The sequence below is a fragment of the Calliopsis andreniformis genome, chromosome 2 (genome assembly GCF_051401765.1).
Source record: "Calliopsis andreniformis isolate RMS-2024a chromosome 2, iyCalAndr_principal, whole genome shotgun sequence".
Lineage (NCBI taxonomy): Eukaryota > Metazoa > Arthropoda > Insecta > Hymenoptera > Andrenidae > Calliopsis > Calliopsis andreniformis.
In genome coordinates this window covers 16,711,858-16,731,034 of record NC_135063.1, presented here as the reverse complement: position 1 = coordinate 16,731,034, position 19,177 = coordinate 16,711,858, and the positions used below count along the sequence as shown (strand labels likewise).

The following is a 19,177-nucleotide window of genomic DNA, read 5'->3' as shown; positions in this document are numbered from 1 at the left end:
CGATTGCGTATACTTCCAGTACATGAATGCAATATCTTCTATCGTTAATGGTGAGTAGTGGTAACCGACTGACCTGAAATTACGGAACACTTCGAACCTCGTTGCTTCTCGGTACGTGTCAACGCGATCAAATATCCGAGTATGCTTAGTTATTTTCTTGAAAAAGAAATCTAAATTGTTTAGGGACGACGTTTGTTTAAAAAATACGTAGAGTCCTCGCGATACAGTCGAAATTTGTCTCCATAGGCAGATGATTTTCCTACGGGAAGGGTAAAGATTGAAGAAACGACTAGCGACTTGGAGTCGGAAATAGCTAGTCACTGAGGCGAGACCGGAGAGAATCTGACTGGAAAGTACGATACCAGCCCGATCAGATTTATAGCATAACGCTTTTGTCAGATACCGACAAGATTTGCCCGATACCGTTCACATATTGTACGCCACGTAGATGGGATCGAGTTGGTCTGCCAAGAAACCGTCACGCAAGTGCATCCGTTGCTTCTCGCCGCGTGAATTTATCGGGACCACTCCGGGATCCACAACGACTACCACGCCAACCACCAAATGATGCTCTTCTAGAACGGCGCTTGTGACTAATGCTACGAGATCTAGAGCTTCGCTTTCGCTTCCGTCCAGTTCCACCACTACTACTAGTAGGTTGGTCCATGTGAATACGGCACTGTGAATTGTATAAAAATTAGTTTCATCTATATTCAACAAGGGTAAAATAAAAACTTGTGACTATTCGATAAAAAAGGTACTAACCACTCTGCGATTTTTTTATGACATCTCATGACGCTATTCTCAATATCAATCGGGTGATACCGCATCCCCCTGAGTAAAATAGCTTCGTCGAGGGCACCGACCACAAAGACAGCGTCATGCAGTTCAGCATCGCCAGGAACGAGATCCGCTTCTGCCGTAGACGTATCACCAGGGACGTCGCTGATAATTGACTGCTGAACACTTTCAGTGCGTCTCAAAAAGCCCAGATAACCGGTCCTGGCGTATACCTCGTTTGTGTTTCCCGTTACCAATCGGGCGTTAAAGTGGTCAGCGTAATCGCTTTCATCGCCGTAAATCGTAAAGTAACCGCTTGCGTTGTGAGCAGACTGCACCCAAATCTCGCCCAAATGTGAATCCCCGCATTGCCCTTTCGTTTCTGGATTGGCGATAATTACTTTCACACCGGGAAGTAGTTTTCCTGATTCCATGAGGCACAGAGAATGAGGACTACCCCTTTCAACCAAAGACACGCGGTCGTTACGTAACGCACGAAGATCTACGTAGACCGTCGACGGTTCTGGACTCGATGCACCCTGTTTCAATTTCACGTTACTATCTACTATTCGACAGTTGGAAAAAATGGGACAAGCACAACGAAGGAAAACAGAGTACGAACCTGTAAACAAATGGCTGTGTTTACTCTGCATCCGAAGGAGGTCGACACGGCACGCGGACTCAAGCCCAGAGCTGAGAAAAGTTTACTAAAGCTCGTGGTGAGAGCGATCCGCGGTCTTTCCTCGGCAACGACCACGCACGTTCTCACGCAAGCCAAACTGACACCTCTTGCTTTCAAAGCATGAACAGAAGAACCGAGACCCTTTGTGCACAATTCCATCACACCGTAAGAGCAAAACGTATCTCTTACTCTCGACTGGCTAACTGCCGATAGCCACAAAGCTGGATTAGCTTCCACCTGGAAAAAATGAATGTCACAATTTTTGGATTTCGTAATACACTTCGCAACAGAATGAATGATTCTTTAATTTTGCTGCGAGTGTATTTGGAATAGTTTCGAAAAACAAACCTCTGACGGTGGTATAAGTATGGAATGATGTCCACTGTATATACTGCTCAAGCACCACAGAGCGAATCCTAATCCAGAGTAGGGGTCCAAGCAGAGGGCTATATGCCTAGATGGATACAATTCACAGGCAAGTTTCATGGCACGACACAAAGATGTTACTGCTGCGTGGGACATTTTAATTCCTGCGAGCATGCCGGTCGTTGAAACGCTAAAGTCTAAATATGCGAGCATCTCTGCCGTAGGAGCTCGATACATAACGGGTAGTTTCTTCTTTGGCATGTCGTCCATATCGAGAATCGTTGGCCAGCTCTTTATATCGACTACATTATTTGCCTCCTGTGTTGGGTCATTGAATAATAAATAAAGTCGTTAATTTTGTATGAAATTCAATCGGTAAAGGGTTAAGGCTATCACACAAATTGCATCATCCTAACAATAGAAGAATTATGGTGTATCGATGTACCTTGGTTTTTAGCAGTTTCAGGATATTCTGATTCGTGAGCACGAGCACAGACTTACTGACGTCCACGATCATTCGAACCGTTGGTAAAGTTGTCTGAAGATTTTGAGGATGAGGTGGTCTAATCGTAACTGGCACAGCTCCCACGTAAAGGCAACCATAAAACGCGCATATCAAATCTGTACCAGGTGGAAATATAAGTGCCACATGATCTCCTGTATTGATTCGTCCTCGGTCTAACAACAGATTGCCGATTCGTTCTGCTTTCTTGTGCAACTGTGAACAGGAAAGGGATGTTGCCACCGCTCCCTTGGCGTTCAGCGATGTGAAAATTACGTGATCAGATGTGCTGACTGCACGCCATCGAAGAATTTCCGAGATGAACTGATACTGAAATTGAAGACGTTCGAGAGAACTGAGAAATCAAGGAACTGTAAAACCGCGTTCTTTGCAAGGAAAATTACAAGTACCTTTTTAGCGTTATCACTGTCTTCGTCCAAGACGCCCATGTCTCGTCCTTGAGCGGAGGCCAATCTATTACCCTGAACAATGTTCCCCACCATGACACTGGCTGGACCAACGTCTGCAACAGAATCCCCCGCTACACGCCCCCGCACCATTCCGTTAGTAAACCAACACAAACACTCAACCCAATAATGAGTAGCTCACACACTCTCCCCTGACTGAGGCCGGATAATCAAAGCTAGGTACGTCAACTCGTTCGTTAATTGTTAGAAGGTAATTACTGCACGCCCTTTTATGGGCGTGCTTCGAGTATTCCATACTCTACATAAGTATTCAATGAAAGAAAATGCAAAGAATTGAATGCTTAGTGACGTGAAATCAATTAATAAAACATTTACATAGAACGCAATGAAACATAAAGAACTTGAACTAATAAAGACGTAATTATGCTTGATTGAAAGTAAAAGCTTCCTTTTACTTGCGACAGTAGTATTACGATTGTGTATAGACAGAAAAAATCAAGACAGAGTTTTCACTCGCTACACAATCGCTAGGTGTGTTCGTGTATAGCCATTGAACCACTACAGGGTGTTCGGTACTCAGCCAAAAGAAAGAAGGGCGAAAATAATAGAATACATGCTAAGCCATAAGAGTACTTTAGTGTAGGAGTTGGTTAACGATACATGATATGTAGCAAGAGACAGTTATGTACTTTGTACAGGGTGTGAAGAAAAATAATAGCCAGAAATGTTGAAACCACTTGAAATCCTTCCATTTGGATCGATGGAGAGATTCAATAAAAAATGATGCTTTTTTGGAAGAAATCTCCACCGATTCAGATGCATAGATCTGTCGACGAAAGCTTGATCATTAATAGTTTTACACCCCATACATCAGTGCCAAGATACTAAAGCCTACCATTACTTTTGTAAGAAAGCGCAAAGTGTTACATTCCTGCGCGTCAATGAGGATTTGTAACCGGAATCAAGTCTGTAACCGCGAGTGTATTATAAACAACTGCTCATTCATTCTCCCATTAATCATTCTCATAAACATCCGAACGAAAAGATCCAAAAAATTGGCAAAGGTCCTCCACAGAGTACTCTCTTCCTTTTTGCAGAGAACAAAACCTTTTTGCCAATTTCCTGGATCTTTGTTTAAAAATTAGATTACGTAGAAGGACAAACGAAGAAATGTTATGACAAGATGGTAACTTGTACTTGCTGACATTCATGTAATTCTTTGAAAGTCCGTCATCACTTTCTATCGGATAAACCAGGCTCGGGGATACTTAGTACTCAGCAGGTGAATGTGCAATCGCTTACCTGAATGTATCTCGCGTGGTTTCGGTAGATTCGTAACGCAAGTGTGCGGACAAAGCAGAACATTAGCCGGATGTAGTGTACCCTCTAGGAAACGCCGCTTCGTTTCCGACAAATGAATACCACCAAGTGGCGTTTTTGGCAGATAATTCGGCGGTACTAGCGCTAGACAGTAGATTCCAACGGCATGAATGGAATCAACCGCTTGGAGAACTCGAGACATCCATTGGAAACTCTAAAGAATTAAAAAGCATATTAATACCGAACCTATGGGATGTTTAACCCTTTCAGTGATGGAATTTCTAACTACTCAGCACCGAAAGAGTTCAGAAGAAATAGTATATCTACTCGAAACGCACTTCCTCTTCGCTACAATCGGGTCGTTGTTCCGCGACGACGCATATTCGTTCATCCCTCAAAACGCGTACACTAAATACGGCTATTCTACCACGGTAGATGAACTTCATAGGTTCGACGGCAAGTACTGTGGCGATGATGTCGTCAGCGTTGTGTTTCCTTCCTGTGACTGTCATCAGACCGTCGCGCGATCCGCAAACGAATACAAGACCGCCAGGTCCAAGAAAGCCTAATAAACCAGAACGAGTGTATTCCACATCCCCGAGTGGACTTCCGTCAGCTTGTAGTGGAGACACTTTGAACGTGTTGTTCGTCAGTCCTTGCAATCCCCAGTACTGGTTTCCGGTTGCGGAACTATGCACACAGATCTCACCAACTTCGTCGGTTTTGCAGATAAACGGCTGGCCTTCCATCTTAATAACGACCACGATACCTATGGAGAAAACCTATTATCCATTTCCATTCGTACTTTTCTCTATCTAATACTGATCTGAAATTGACTAACCAAAAGAAGGTGAAGACTACTGACGAGTACAAACGTCCAGGTATTCAAAGATTCAGTCTACAAACTTACTTCCAGGCATCACTTGGCCACAGTCCTGAAGCGTCAAGGACGTGAGGGAATTCTCTTGGTCCACTCTGACGACCCCGTAACTCAGTCCAGACATCGAGAGCACGCCTCGTCCCGTTGCGTTAACACCAGCACGACCTGGTCTTCTAACCGAAACGGTGAGAGCCTCGCTGGAGGACGCGCATGGGCAAACAGCATCTGGTCTCAAGCCTTTGGACTGAAATACCGAGAGGAACTGGTCGCAGGAGGACAAGGACCAAGGATTGGCACCGTCAGCAACCAATAACATCCGCAACGACGAGAGGGAGATGTCCTTGTGATCCTTCGTGGCCAACAGGCCCCAGTGAAGGTCCCGTGATTTCACTACGGCTACGCTGGCGCGATGTTTCGTAATCATTTGCATCCAACTGGCAGGATTTACCTTCATCAGAGCGTACGGAATAAAGATTACATGCATTCCGTTCAAAACACTAGTCAGAGTGCTATGCCAAAGGCCGACTTCGCGTTTGAAGTCCAACACGCAGACAGCATTCTCTCCCTCCGTGTAGCCGCAAGCATGTGTCAAGGCCCTGCAGTGAGCTAACATCGCCGACCTGGTCACCGTTACTCCCATCACAGAACCATCCTTGTCCGTGGTGTATTCGATATACGCAGGGGTGTCGTCGGTCAACCGTGGGGGCGGTAACCAGTCTTTCGGCGTTTTACCCAAATGTTCTGTGACGAACCAGTGAAGCTTCGGCCACCCCTTGAAAGCTACCACTTCACCAGCCGCCGTTTTTGGCAGACCTTTCAGGCAGGCTTCGCTCGTAAGTGCCACCTAAGGACGAAGTTAACATTTCGATTCTTTTTCGAGTCATTTTAAACTTGTTAAATATTCTATCGAGCTACGATTGCATAATCGCCATAAACCATTTACCTGAATCCCGCAGCTCCCCAAGAGAAAACCGATCTGCTGGGAACCCGCGTCTCGTCGAGTCAAAGGAACCTCGATTGGCACAGGTACGATGCCGGCTTGAAGGCAACCGTAAAAGGCGCACATGAAGCTTATCGGGTCGTTATTTGGGTAAACCAACGCGATTCGGTCGCCAGGCTTCAAGCAGCAATCGCCACCACGACTTAGAGCCTTATTCAGCAGGGTGTAGGCTATTTTATGCGAACGACTTAGAAGTTTTCCATAAGTAAGCGTTATACAAAGTTTACCGTTCGGGTCTAGAACGGTTGCAACGGGCGCTTTATACGTTGCTGAACCATACCTAGAAAAATAGAGGGTAAAGCATTAAAGATGATTACACAACGCGATTAAGGTTTAGTCAGTCCTGTCCAATAGAAGCTTGGACAGTCTACCTCCGCGAGCAGACAAGCGGCGGCGGTGGTTTCTCACCTCTGTATGGCAGCCTCGAGTGACCTGGGCAGGCCTGCAGGCACCGATAAAGGTTCCCCGACTGCGGAGGTCATGGAACCGCCCTCGGGTTTCGGAGCGTTCGGGTCCTTGGGATTGGCGGCAATTTCCAATTCGATGTCATCGTCCTCGTAGAACTCGGGCAGCGGCCGCCGCTTCGGTCGCTTGAGGGTGTTCAGTAACTGCTGGATCTTAGCGGACACCTTCCAGCGACCGGTGGTCCCGGTGTTGTTCTGATCCTCGACAACGTGGTAACGATTTACTCGATCTGCACCCGGTCGCCTGGTCGACTGTTGCGTGGCTGGCGTGTTGCTCGTATGCGTCACGTCTGGCGGCTGGATATTGCAGTAGGCATGAGGCGTGTACTCCGCGATGTCCGTGATGTCCGCGCCAGGAGGTCTCCTGGCCGGTGGTCGCGGAGGCGGAGGCGTGTCTCGTGCCGAACCGGTGCTGCTCGTATCCGACAGACCTGTGCCTGCGATTAATACTTTCCATCTTTCGGTGCTGCTACAGGAAAAATAACAAAGATTTTTCTTTGTTAGGAAAAGCGAGAATAAAGGGGGTGTACCCGTTGGACCACCAGCACCGGGACTTTCTTCGGTGACCACGCTGTCCTCGTCGCTGCTCGACTCTCCGCTGTCGCGACGCTCGCGGTCAGGACTCCTGGCCATCACGGAGGTTCTCTTCGATGGCATGGGCAACGACGGCTTCGGACGACCCTGCATTGCTGCCAAAGCTTGCTGCACCGCCTCCTGACGTACCTCTGTGTATTCATAGTTCAGTTATCCACTGCATCGATTCTCAAATTCACGCACGACAGAGAAAACACGCGGATATACTATATTCTATATTATATTCTATGCAATAACATATATCTATACAAGATACATAGATACTTCATTTATCTTCCAATACTTGAAACTCTTATTTTAGAATTACAAAACTCGAAGAGGCTCGCAATACTTCCGGGAAGAATTTACTTAGAATTTTTCAGGAAAGCAGCGTATCGAATTATCTCATTTCCATCGGTGCACGCGTGTGCACTCTCACGTGGAATCGTGCGGCCAGTTCTCGCAACAAACCACGTCCCGATGTTGCGCGATGTCGTAATAACGATACAAATATACCTCGAGCGGAAATGCAGCGACTCGCTGACCGAATCCGCTTCTCCCTATTACGCTTCGTTCTATATTCTAATCGGCGTTGCTGCTTCCAACATCATGTTTTGCATTTTATCAATCCCTACGAAGTATCAAGTTAAACGAAAATAGGATAATCTAACAGAAGTAGAAGCATAAAAAATAAGCAATTAAAAGAACGAAATGGTACATAAGTGTAAAATTGATATTAGAAGTGTCTAGAGAAATTAGGGAGGATTCGTCGCGGAAGTGAAAGATATCGGGTCTATTGTTTTGCGCAATTTCTTAGACTCAACACTAATGCATATTTGCGTGTAACCGCGCGCGGACGTTTCTCGGATGGGCATCGACTTATCTTCAGCGAGCCATGCTCGTTCTCTTCGACCGGTAACGGTGCACGAGGCACGAGGCACGAGGCACGAGGCACGAGACTGCCTTTGCTTTGCCTTTGCTTTGCCTCTACATAAATGAAGTTTCTATGCGCGGACTTTTATGCACGGAGAACCGTTCAGCTTTCGTTCCGTTCGGGCAACCATTGCGCTAACAAATAGCAACTTCGATATCTGCGATCCAATGCGCGCTTCCTACCACAGTTTTTGGACTTGGTTACTAGACAGTTCATTATAATGGCTGGTTCATTCATTCTGATCTGTTCAAATTTCACTTCAACATGTGCAATTTTTTACGGAATTTATAGGTCGATGTGACTGCAGGCAATTTCTCTATAATATATACTTGGAAAAATACATCAATTTCGTTGCACCTCACGGCGTTCGAGCGAGAAGGATTTGCTCGAAACATAAATGCACTAGAGACGAAAGAAATGCTTTATTAAAAGAAAGAGCGCTCGTGCCCTCGAGAAGCATATTTCCGTGGATCCGGCTAATCGAACTTAACGTTATGCCAATCGCTCCAACAGAAATTACGATTTTCATGCTCGCCCATTCAACTGAATTTTCGAACTATCGAGTTCCCATTAATTGGCTATGGTTTTATTAATATCTAATTAGTACGCGACGCATTCCTGATCGGATTGATCAATTTCTTTGACAAAAATGATTAGAATAAAAACAACAAATGGCTTAGGTGTCTAATTTGAACGCCTTTCTAAAAACAAACGTAGGTAGTTGTTCTCGAATCGCTATGTTGTAACGCGAAGCCACAGGATTCTGAGGAATACCAGCGTATCGTTTTATTGATCGGGAATCCGTCGCATCTAGTTTCCACGGTTGCTGGATTAACCCTTGGATACCGACGTCGGTCTCGTTTTTAATTCTTTCATTCAATCTGAGTATCGCGAAGTGATTGTTCGCGGCAAATACATTTTTTTTTTACGATTCAAAGAGAAAGCATCATTTTTGCAACTCGTTTCCTTTTCAACAGTGTAAAGCATTACAAGAACTGTACGTACATGGATACTTATACATGTGTATCTGGGATTTTCGATTTTCGATTTTCGATAGCATTTACAGCGAGAATCAATTGTTTGAGTATGTATTGTGGCAGTATTACCGAGACAGCCTACCGGTTTGCAGGAAATAACTATCGAGTGACGTTAGGATCGGTTCGCGGGTACGCTTTGAACGAATAAACGACGTAATAAGCGAAGAAGCGAAGAAGCGAAGAACCGTCCGAGGGTTAAGGACCCGTTAACACGCTTCTTTTCGTCGCAGTGGACCGTTTGATCATCCAGCTTTGATGTACTCACCGGAATGATAGCGGCTCTCATTGCGCGTGAGTCTGCGATTGCCGCGTCTCGCAGCTGCCGAGTTTGAGTTCCCGGTGTTTCCGGTCGAGCCGCCAGATCCCGGAGGACTGGCGATCCCGCCAGGTACTAGCCGACCTCCTGCATGCAACACAACAACAACAACGCCACATAGACAAAGAAAGGAGTTCTACGGGGATCGACACGGGGGCTACGTCACTTTTCTTTCTTTTCTTTTCTCTAGCATCTAGAAACGATGCCTAAGAAACGATGCACGCTAGCTTTTCTGGGGGAAATCTACAGGGGGGAGGGAGGGCATGGTTGAAGGAAATGTTGCAGCAATGCGCTCAGGGCGCACCAAATCAACCGATACTCCTGAGCGCGTGGCTGTACAAGGCTGATCTGACAACATCGAATTCAACCTAATTCGATTTATCGCGAATCGCTTTGCCGTGATAAACTCACGTTCGTAGCAATATCGAACCGAACGTGATTGTGGGTCATAAACTGCAACGAATTTGAATGGAATCGTTTCTTCAGGCGCGGCCCGAACACGGTCGTTCCACCTTCGGAAGCTGTCACGACAATTTCACTTTTATCGATTCTTCGCAACTCTGCAGTGGCGCAGGGAGGCTCGAATTGGGAGGAGACGGATTCTGACGCGTGATTCGATCAACAAATTCCTACGTAATTTCAATTCTATCGAATTTCAAAAATCAATGTTTTAGACATTTCTGTAGACAAATTCATTAGCGAACGACGATGTAATTCAATCATAGAGAAATTTTCATCATTTTGTATATTGCAATAACCCCAGGCAAAGTCTAAACGTTTTCTTGAAATTTAAGTCTTAGGAAACCATCGACAAATAAAAAGTAAAAGAAACGTAAGAGAAAAAAAGTAAAAAAATATGTTGTAAGCCATCTTTGGAACGTTGTCACGAATTCTCAAGATTTACATCCGTTTGTCTGATCAAATTTTGCGATCGCGAGTTAATTAATGGACTAGTCGAGTACATAAAAGTGCGTTGATATGCCCGCGGCGAGTGATGTGCTCGATTGAAATCGAATCGAATCACGTTGACTCGACTCGACTCGACTCGAGTAGCAAGAATGCCAACATTGCCAACGGAAGGCGACTTGCAATCTCGAGTCACTCGAAGGTGGAACAACCGGTCCCGGCTAAGTCGAATTACAAAGGTATCTAAGGTGTAAAAGCGTTTCTCGAATCGATACGCACGAGGAATTACAAGCAAGCGGGCTACATTCATGAAAAACGTATCAACCTCTTCGACAATCTCTCAACATTTCTTATTCTGAGATTCAGTTTAATTAACGAAGCCAGAAACTAATTCGAGGTAGCATTCGAAAGAGTTTCTTTTTGCAAATCTAGTGTAATTAGTAAGATGGTAAACGAAGAGGTTGAATGATACTAACTGATCGCTACTTATGAGAATGACGGTTTACGGATTATTGGTATTAATTGCGGATGAATCGTGAAACGTGAAACGTGAAACGTGAAACGATGATGGCTTAAGTTACGATCCAATCCACCGATCCTTTACGATTAGTTCTCTGATTCGTAGAAGTGACGGTGAATAGGAACGCAAACTGGGAACACAAGCAAAATTAATTGGATAACGTTATGAACACTGTAAGAACAGAATCATTTTAATGAATCACTTGTTCGATCGATGGTTGCTGTACATGGAATTTACGTGCATGAATAATGATCTAAACCTGTGTCTTTTAAAGATTTTCAGCCTACCGTCCCATTAGAACACCAGATTGTGAGAAACAGTGATCTAAACCGTGCACACGCATAATGCATCATCAATAATAGATTATTAACAACACAAATTTCTCTGGAATACTATTTACAATTTACGCAATACTTTGAGCGCTGTTACTAGAAAAATCCTTCGATAATTTTCGCGTGCCTCTTGAAGGATAGTAGTACATGAATTGTCGCTACTGTATACCAAATATTAGGTATACGCACTTAATAATTTTAAACATGTACTACTATCCGACTGAAATAAGCTAAAGTAAAAGGGGTCGAGACTTGAAACATGTTCCTTAAGCAATTCATTAATTCGTGAAACTGAAAAACTACATATCTACGAATTGTAAATTTTCTATTATAGTATGTGTATGTACAGTTTTGAATGAAAATCTAACCACCTGTAAAATTACTATTTACAATGAAAGTGTTGAATAAAATTCGTTTCTTCCTTGATTGTTCTGATCTAATCGAATCGTGTGACGCGTCACGACGCACCGACCACCAATGGAGATCAGATTCGCGAAAAAATTTGCCAACGAGCAGCCAGTGACACGAAGTGTAGAGCCCAGCCGGAGGGGCCCCGCGCTTAATTAAGACGAGGACCAACGGCATCGCAATTATCCAACGAGTGCTCGACAGCTTGACAGCTATTCGCGACTCCCCGTCGTCTGATGATGCTTGCCTTTCTCATGAATTTTTCCCTTTTTCTCCTTTTTCCCCCCTTTTTTCCCTTTTTCCCTTTTTCCCTTTTTCCCTTTTTTCCCCTTTCTTTCGTCACGTGTAAAGACGACTCTTTAGAGGATGTCGCGATTCTCCACACGGACCAGCCAACCTTTCTTCCTTCCTCAACCAACAGCCAACGTGTTGTCATTGAACTTTTACGAACACTGCGTCAGAGATATTATATTTCGTTGGCCCCCTGTTCTCCATTCTCTAAGAAACGAATTTTACTAAACTATTACAGTGTTATAGTCAGAAAATGTGTGAGAAATTTGACAGGAGGTGAAATTTCAATTGTCACGGAATTTCACACGGTCAAACTGTCAAACTGGACAAAGAAACAAACGAGTAACTGAAAGCAGGAAAAAAGTAAATAAAGGAAAAAGCAAAGTAAAGAAAGAATAAGCTACGTGGGTCGAAAACGATAAAAACGATGAAAAACACACACAGGTTTGTGAACGTACCACCACATCCCCAGCTAGTTAATGAAATGATTCCTACGATGAACCACTATCGTTCTTTCTAATCGCTAAAGATAGTCGTATAAAATAGGTAAGTAGATGTTGGTACGAGTTTCAGCAGCTAAACTCTAAGTCTCTAGGCGCAAGTAACAGAAGGAACGGTAGAAAAACTATGCATTATATATAAGTAGGTATAGGTAAGTAATGCTGAATCGTGCAATGCGTGGCGCTACCTGAATGATAGCGCTTCTCGTTGTGCGTGACACGACGTTGCGTGCGGCGTGCACGTGGCTGTGGTCGGCCACCGACACCGACGCCTCCACCGACGCCAACACCAACACCGCCACCGCTTCCATACCCTGTTCTCTCGACCCTTTCGATACCGAGGACGCCGACACCTCCTCCATCGTTTCCAGCCCCTGTGCGCCACATACGTGCATATGCAAAAGCCACCCTCTCATCCTCTCGTCTCTCCTTTTTCCTTCTATTCCCTCTCACGTCTCTCCCCTTTCCTCCCCTCCCCACCTCCCCACCTCTCCTCCTCTCCTCTCCTCTCCTCTCTACTCTTCTCGTTCCGATTCTCAAACACGAGGGAGAAATTCGCGTCGTTTTCCACTCCGCGTTTATGCCAGACATTGACTCTATATTTAGAGCGAGTTTAATAATTAAAAATGAGAGCCGGTTAGAGTAGTCGAGAATTTTGCTTCTTTACCTTCTAACAGATGGAGTTTCAAAAGCCTCTGGGTATTGTACTAGACGAGGATAGAAATGATTGGAATAATAGGATAGGATTCGATCCACTGTCCACTATTCGCTGTCCCTATTGGATACCAGGAATAAAAGAATTGCAATCGTTTCACTCTTTTAGGTTGTCAGAAGGCATTGCCCGCATATTCTGAACAAATTGCAAAGTTGCTTCCACTGCATGCAGAAAATACGCAGGGAATCCGTGAACTTTTGACTCGGTAATATTGTCGGAAGACATACCAAAGAGACAACAAAACGTTGTCGTAACCGATGAAGCAGCGAATACAATAGCATGACAGGATAATCACTAGTTATACGTAATGTCTACTAACTAGTTATACGTAAACGTCCTCAGGTGGAAGCTACCTTTTGTTCACGGTTACGTATTCTTGGGACAATCGTGAATCAAACGCAAAGACGAATCGCTGTTAACGAGAAGGGAGGACAATTGTGCAAAATACGCGTTTCCTTTAACGACTTGTTCTTCTTTTTTTAAGTATGGTAGCACGAGTGACGTGCGTAAGCTAAATATAGGCAATAAATGAAATTGAAATAGGAATTCCTCGCGATCGTTTTGGAAGACAATAGTAGGAAAAACGCATGGAAAATTCCGAATCGAGCGTGAAGAGGCATAAAACATCGAGAAAGTCAGAAAAGTGCGTTTGCAACGTGTCGAGCACGCGACAATAGTAGATGTATGTACGTCGCGTATAACGAGCGGATAACGCGGAAGTGACTCTTCCGCATGCAGGTACAGTTAAACAGTGTGTACGTTGCAACCGATTGCAGCGGGCTCGATCGATTGCAGCTGTAGCCTGTACCACGCTGCACGAACTTAGTTTCAATCTCCCCGGAGTTTCAGCTATGAAATAGGAAATTTTGTTAAAAAGTGCATTGAAATGACCACGTATGACTAAACTGTCGACGTTCCCGGGAAAGTTGTTGAACTAGCTATTCCTCTCGATAAAGGCGAGAACGAGTCCAGCGCAGGCCAAGGTGAGTGAACAAGTCGGAAAGGTAAGGAAATTCGAAGGACTCCGTGGGTATATGGTTGTCACGGTACGCGCGTTCTCGAATTGCGCAACGCGGGGAGAAGTGTCAGAAGAACGATACGGTCATTAAATCGATGGAAAAATCTTCGGAACGAGCACAGAGACCCCGGGATTGCCGCGATTGCCGCGATAAGGAGATTGCGTAAGAGAGGAAAACCGGTGGAAGGTGACGGATAGAAAACGGTGGTTGGAACGAAGATTACAAGCGCGTTCCTCCCGTGTTTATTCCCATTACGATTGCATCTACCTGCATTGTGCGCAGAAAGCGAGCACCCGTGTCTCTTGAGAATCGGAACGCGATTAATATTGCGACGAGAGGTTGGTTGCGTCTAGACGTGGCGCAATACGCGCGAGAGATTATCGTGGACGGACGAGAAGCTTTTCAACACGGATCAACCAGCGAAACCAACAAAAAATTAGAACGACTCTATTCGATAACGTGAATAAGCAATTTTTCAACATTCGAAAGTCTGTGTTCAAACGAGTACTATTGTTTTGTAATCGTTGTTAAACAACAACTCGATGAATGCGCTAGGGTACACCGACAGTTTTTTATCGTAAAAGTAAAACTTGTGCGAACACGAGCCAGGAAATAGCGCATGAATTCACGCGTGCACGTGGCGAGGAAAAGAATCGCGCCGTTACGATTCCGCGCGAGCTTCTCGTCCGCAGTTATACTGTTCGATAAAAATGAAATGACAACGACGACGATGATGATGATGATGATGATGACGATGGTAATGATTATGATGATGAACATGACTCGTTTGCGAAGGTTCCTCGTGAGCAAAGGAAAAGTTCGACTCACCCAGCTGCTTCGAAGCATACTGTTGAAGTAGACGTGTCCTTTTCTTTTCGTAGCCCTTTTGCGTAATGTCCCCTAAAATCAGAGAGCAAAAAGATTAATACAATGCAGATATTTTTGAAAAATAAAGTTCATGGATTGTTCGAAACGCCTGAAAGGTATAAAATCGAGAGTTGCGCGTGTCGAATTATTCTCCATTCGAACGGGTACTATATAAAAAAAGACCAATTTCTCAATGCCCATTCCATGGAACTGATTTCCATCGATGCCAAGAAAGGATGTGTATTTCGATACACCGCGCGCAGTCTGGTTCGGGACGATCTCTCCTCCCTAGTTGCACGGATCAGAGGAATTTCGAGGACGATCAGTGACCCAGTCCAGCTGTTCAAACGAGACACAGGGATACCTGGTTGAATGTGGCCTCGCTAAATGCGAGCAATGAAATTCCGATACCTTTCTCAATAGGAGGAAAATGTTCTAGTCTAGTAAAAGAAATTTTCAAATGAAATTGTCTGCTTACGTAGTATGCTAGATACAGCCACAATGGTTCTTCTAGAATGATTTCTCGCGCGAAAGAAAGAAAGAAACTAATCGAGGAGATTTTCGCCTGCGAAACTCTAGAGAGGGGGATGGTATGCATTGGAAATTTCAGCGACGCAACAAGCTTGCCCACGTGTCTCGAGCGCGATGCGAAACGGCCTAGCATGTAAGCGTCACGCCTCGTAACTCGAGAAAATGCTCAGAATCGATCGGCTAACGGCCGAGACATGATTTTTCTAGGTGCGAGTAGAGGCAGAGAGCGAAACTAGGTCATGCAGCACTATCATTGAATACGAGAAGGTACGCCAATTTTTTGCATAACTCTCCGCTATTTTCAATTGTGGGAAAAGAAAATATTCCGTAAATATTGTATCGAGTTGTAATTGCAGCGCATTTGTTCTACCAGCGAAGAAATTAGCGTAAGATAAAGATGGTGAAAGATGGTGAAAGATGGTGTTGATAAATTGCCTGAAAGAAAGAAAAAGAAAGAGAAAAGAAGGAATAAGGAAATTGCGTTAGCTCTGAACACGAAGACGAATCCTGGTGCGGAATAGTAGTCGACGTTTGACGCGAGTCAAGCGAGCAACGGAGCACATGGTTGTATCTCTTCGGGCTATCTAACCGCTAGTTAAAATTATCGGTACGCGGATCGCCTGGCCCTTCGGGCAAAGTGCAGATTACGCCAGAGACCTATGAGCGCGAAAACACGTCGAAGGGAATTATTGCATGGTCGAGTTATGGTCAGCGCATGTGAGCGAGTGCGTAGATGAAGCGTTCCTCTGCTTGGGGATCCGCTGGTCCAGCGAATCCTGGGCTTCTTAGGCACACGCCAGGACACGATTAACCCTTCGTGCACCATATCCATGCAACTTTCCCCCTATCTCTTTCCAATACACATATTATAGGGATAAGGGATAATTTTGTTCCCGTAGCATCACGTTTATCGAAAGAAAAAGTGTTGCGGTAGTTGAAAAGCGTAGAGTTATCTCGAAAGTTTGATTAGTATGGTAGAAGGCTTAGAATCTATCAAGGCTTACTGGGTCTCTTTCTCAAGGACGAGCACTTTCGCACGAGAAAGACTGGCTGGCCGGAAGCCTTTCTTAGCTGGGACTTCCGTCTGAGAGGCCTCCTCCTGAGGCCCGACCTCTGCCTCTTGAGATGCTGTTGCTGTCTCTGCGCCACGTGCGAGTTCTTCCTTCGGCTGACGTCCAGGCGATTCGACTCGTCCTCGGTGTCGCTATCGGTGGACGACAAGCACCTGTAGTACGTCGACTCGTTCCTCGACTTCTCCTTGTCGATAAGATTACTCGAGCCCTTCGATAGAAAGCTGAGAAACTGGTTGCTGGCGAAGTAATTCGACGTAGCTGGCCGCCAAGTTGTCCTCCGCGCGAGAACACCGCTCGTTCTTAATTCCTCGAAAAAGAGTTTGTCTTCGTTGAAGTCGCTGATCTTTGGAGCGCGACAAGCAGACGAGGACGAGGACGTGGCGGAGAAGGAGCCGAGGGAAGACGAGATCAGCGAGTTTAAAGCTCCTTCTTCGCGTCTGTCGTTGAAGTCGCCCGAAAGTAGCAACTTTAGGTCGTCGAACTGGTCATCCGACAGATTCGACGACCAGTCGTTAATCTTTTCAATGACGGGAGTCTCGCTCTCGGGAAAATATCTGATTTCCCGCCAGACTCGTCTCTGACGTCTCGATCGACGACGTTCCGGCGGAACGAACCACACGGGGCTGTTCGATCTAGCCGGCTGAGACTTCCTGTTCTTTTGAGAGGCCCGTTTTCCACGCCGTCGAGAACTCGACCGTCTCGAGCCGTTCGTTCTCCTGAAGTAACCTTCGTAACTCACGCTCGGTGATGGTTTCTGCGTTTTACGATTGAAGAAGCCGTTCCTCGTGCCCCTGAAGTCACGTCACATCGAATTCAGGCAAGAGGAGTAATCGCGACCGACTCCCTACCGCGGTACAATATGCAGACCAGCCAAGAATCGATCGCTCGACGTTTGAAAATTTCAATCTATGGAGATTGAAAAATGCAAACATTCGAATACCTGACCCAGACTTATTAGGAAATTAGTCGCGTTCCAATGGTTCGAATAGTGTCTGCACGAGAAGGTAGGAAGTCGATCTAGCAAGGAAAAGATAATAGGAATATCGGCCATAGCTATAAACCGAGGTAAATAAACAGCTGTCGATAATTGAGAAAAATGAGGAATTAAAAAGCGAGTGATAATAACCCTGCACGAAAATCAGCCAGCTTGGCAATCCTCAGGGAGAAACCGAACGCGGATGAGACATCCTTGCCGGTGACGCATTTCTCCGGAGCAGATACGGTCCTCGCGACCGTGGGCTGAGGTTTCCTCTCCTTGAGGGCGCTGTCCAGCGAATGGTGAACCGATGGTCCAGACGACGAAGTATACGGCACTGGCACCGCATCTCGCCATATCCTACCTAAACTGATGCTGACGCTCGGAGGTCCCTCGACCGAGACTTCCTGACCCTGCAAAACCTCTTGCGAACCGTTCTTCTCCTGAATCGTCTCGCTCGAAGCTCTGAAGGATTTCGACGGTAGCACAGGCGAGGCATCCAGTTCGAGAACTTTCAAATCTTCGATCACGTGCTCGGGCTCGATCTGCTTCTGGAATTTGCAAGGCTTGTTCTTGCCTGCTGGAATCTGCTGTTTGCTCTGTTGCTGTTCTCGATGCTCGTCGTTCAGTTTTTCGCGAGAGGACGAGCTGACGCCTTGCAGCCATTCATCGTAGCTGATCGACTCGCGACTTAACGTGTCGTCCTGGAACTTGTTCGATTTCTGATCCTTGATTATGCTGTGCTCCACAGGCTTTTGATTCAAGTTGGAATCGATAGAAGGGGGTACGGTGGGCTCCAAGCTTTTCTGAAGCTTGTTACGCCGCTTACCTCGGTCCAGGTAACTCTTCCTTATCGATATCCTCTTGAAGGACTCGCTACGCTTGAAGGACGGCTCGTTGCGGTCCTTCTTGCGGCCTACGAGCCTCCTCAAGTTCTCAAACGACAGCGGTCTCATGGGTTTAGCCCTGGGTTTACCACTCAAATCATTTCATACTCGACAGAGTTCATAAGCACGTACCGCGAGCATCTTCCTCGACTTCTTCCAAGATGAAACAGAGATACACAGGAGTTATGCTCCCCACTTTTCCCATCCATCCGTATCGTCGATTTCTCTGTTCTTTCCTGAGCGTTCGCCGGGTGCTCCGAGTCGAAGAGCAAACGAGCGAGCACGCTTGCGCGTTTCTGCGATCTTAAGGTGCAACTTCGAAGCCTTGCAGTCGCAAATCAACGTGGCTTTCCTTTTTCGACGTGCCGCGACCGCGTCGTTCCTCCTCCTTCCTCTTCATTGCCCTTCTCCTCCCTTTTCGCCGTTGCTGTTGGCGTTGCCAGGATCCTCCTTGGGCAAAAACCGATCCGGCACTTCGAGTTAGTTGCTGCCGCATGGAAAATAACGTTAGACTATTAACGCGCTGGATTAATTCGACGTCACGCATTTACACGCGTTCCCTCGTGCGTAATCCCCCTTCTTCCTGGTGTGTTCTGCCCGAAGGAAATTGCACGGTTTCCAGTGGCTGGTAGACCTTGACCTACCAGTCGATTAATATTCTTGATTTTCGCAGAGCTTTCAGCGATGCAACTTTCTTAAGTCGAAGAATAAGTTCGCCGAGGATAAGGAATCGTTTCCTGGATGGTTCAATCCACGCCGAACATCGATAATGTTTTCCATATATGGCTGTTCCATAAGTATGTATATCTCGGATCGTTGGGAAGATCTTGGACGATGCTTTCTCCGCCCTCGAACGATTACGACACTGAT

At 45.7% G+C, this 19,177-nt stretch overlaps 1 protein-coding gene across 3 annotated transcripts in view; it reads right to left on the bottom strand.

The window, feature by feature from the left end:
- Window positions 1-390: 390 nt before the first annotated feature.
- The window catches only part of Dip2 (disco-interacting protein 2), a 28,065-nt gene continuing 9,278 nt past the window's right edge, over window positions 391-19,177 (bottom strand). The window contains exons 1-17 of one of the 3 annotated variants that reach the window (XM_076392505.1): window positions 17,571-18,594; window positions 16,376-17,235; window positions 14,802-14,873; window positions 12,428-12,613; window positions 9,232-9,369; window positions 6,953-7,147; window positions 6,367-6,859; window positions 5,902-6,238; window positions 4,989-5,802; window positions 4,417-4,847; window positions 4,061-4,292; window positions 2,741-2,871; window positions 2,274-2,660; window positions 1,811-2,146; window positions 1,403-1,699; window positions 766-1,319; window positions 391-679 (exon numbers count right to left, since the gene is read on the bottom strand). In XM_076392505.1, coding sequence (XP_076248620.1) covers window positions 427-679; window positions 766-1,319; window positions 1,403-1,699; window positions 1,811-2,146; window positions 2,274-2,660; window positions 2,741-2,871; window positions 4,061-4,292; window positions 4,417-4,847; window positions 4,989-5,802; window positions 5,902-6,238; window positions 6,367-6,859; window positions 6,953-7,147; window positions 9,232-9,369; window positions 12,428-12,613; window positions 14,802-14,873; window positions 16,376-17,235; window positions 17,571-18,376 — 6,522 coding nt within the window. In that variant the 5' untranslated portion in view covers window positions 18,377-18,594 and the 3' untranslated portion in view covers window positions 391-426. Of the gene's footprint in view, window positions 680-765; window positions 1,320-1,402; window positions 1,700-1,810; window positions 2,147-2,273; window positions 2,661-2,740; window positions 2,872-4,060; window positions 4,293-4,416; window positions 4,848-4,988; window positions 5,803-5,901; window positions 6,239-6,366; window positions 6,860-6,952; window positions 7,148-9,231; window positions 9,370-12,427; window positions 12,614-14,801; window positions 14,874-16,375; window positions 17,236-17,570; window positions 18,595-19,177 lie in introns of those variants that run through there. The other 2 variants (XM_076392506.1, XM_076392507.1) reach the window with 2 other exon arrangements.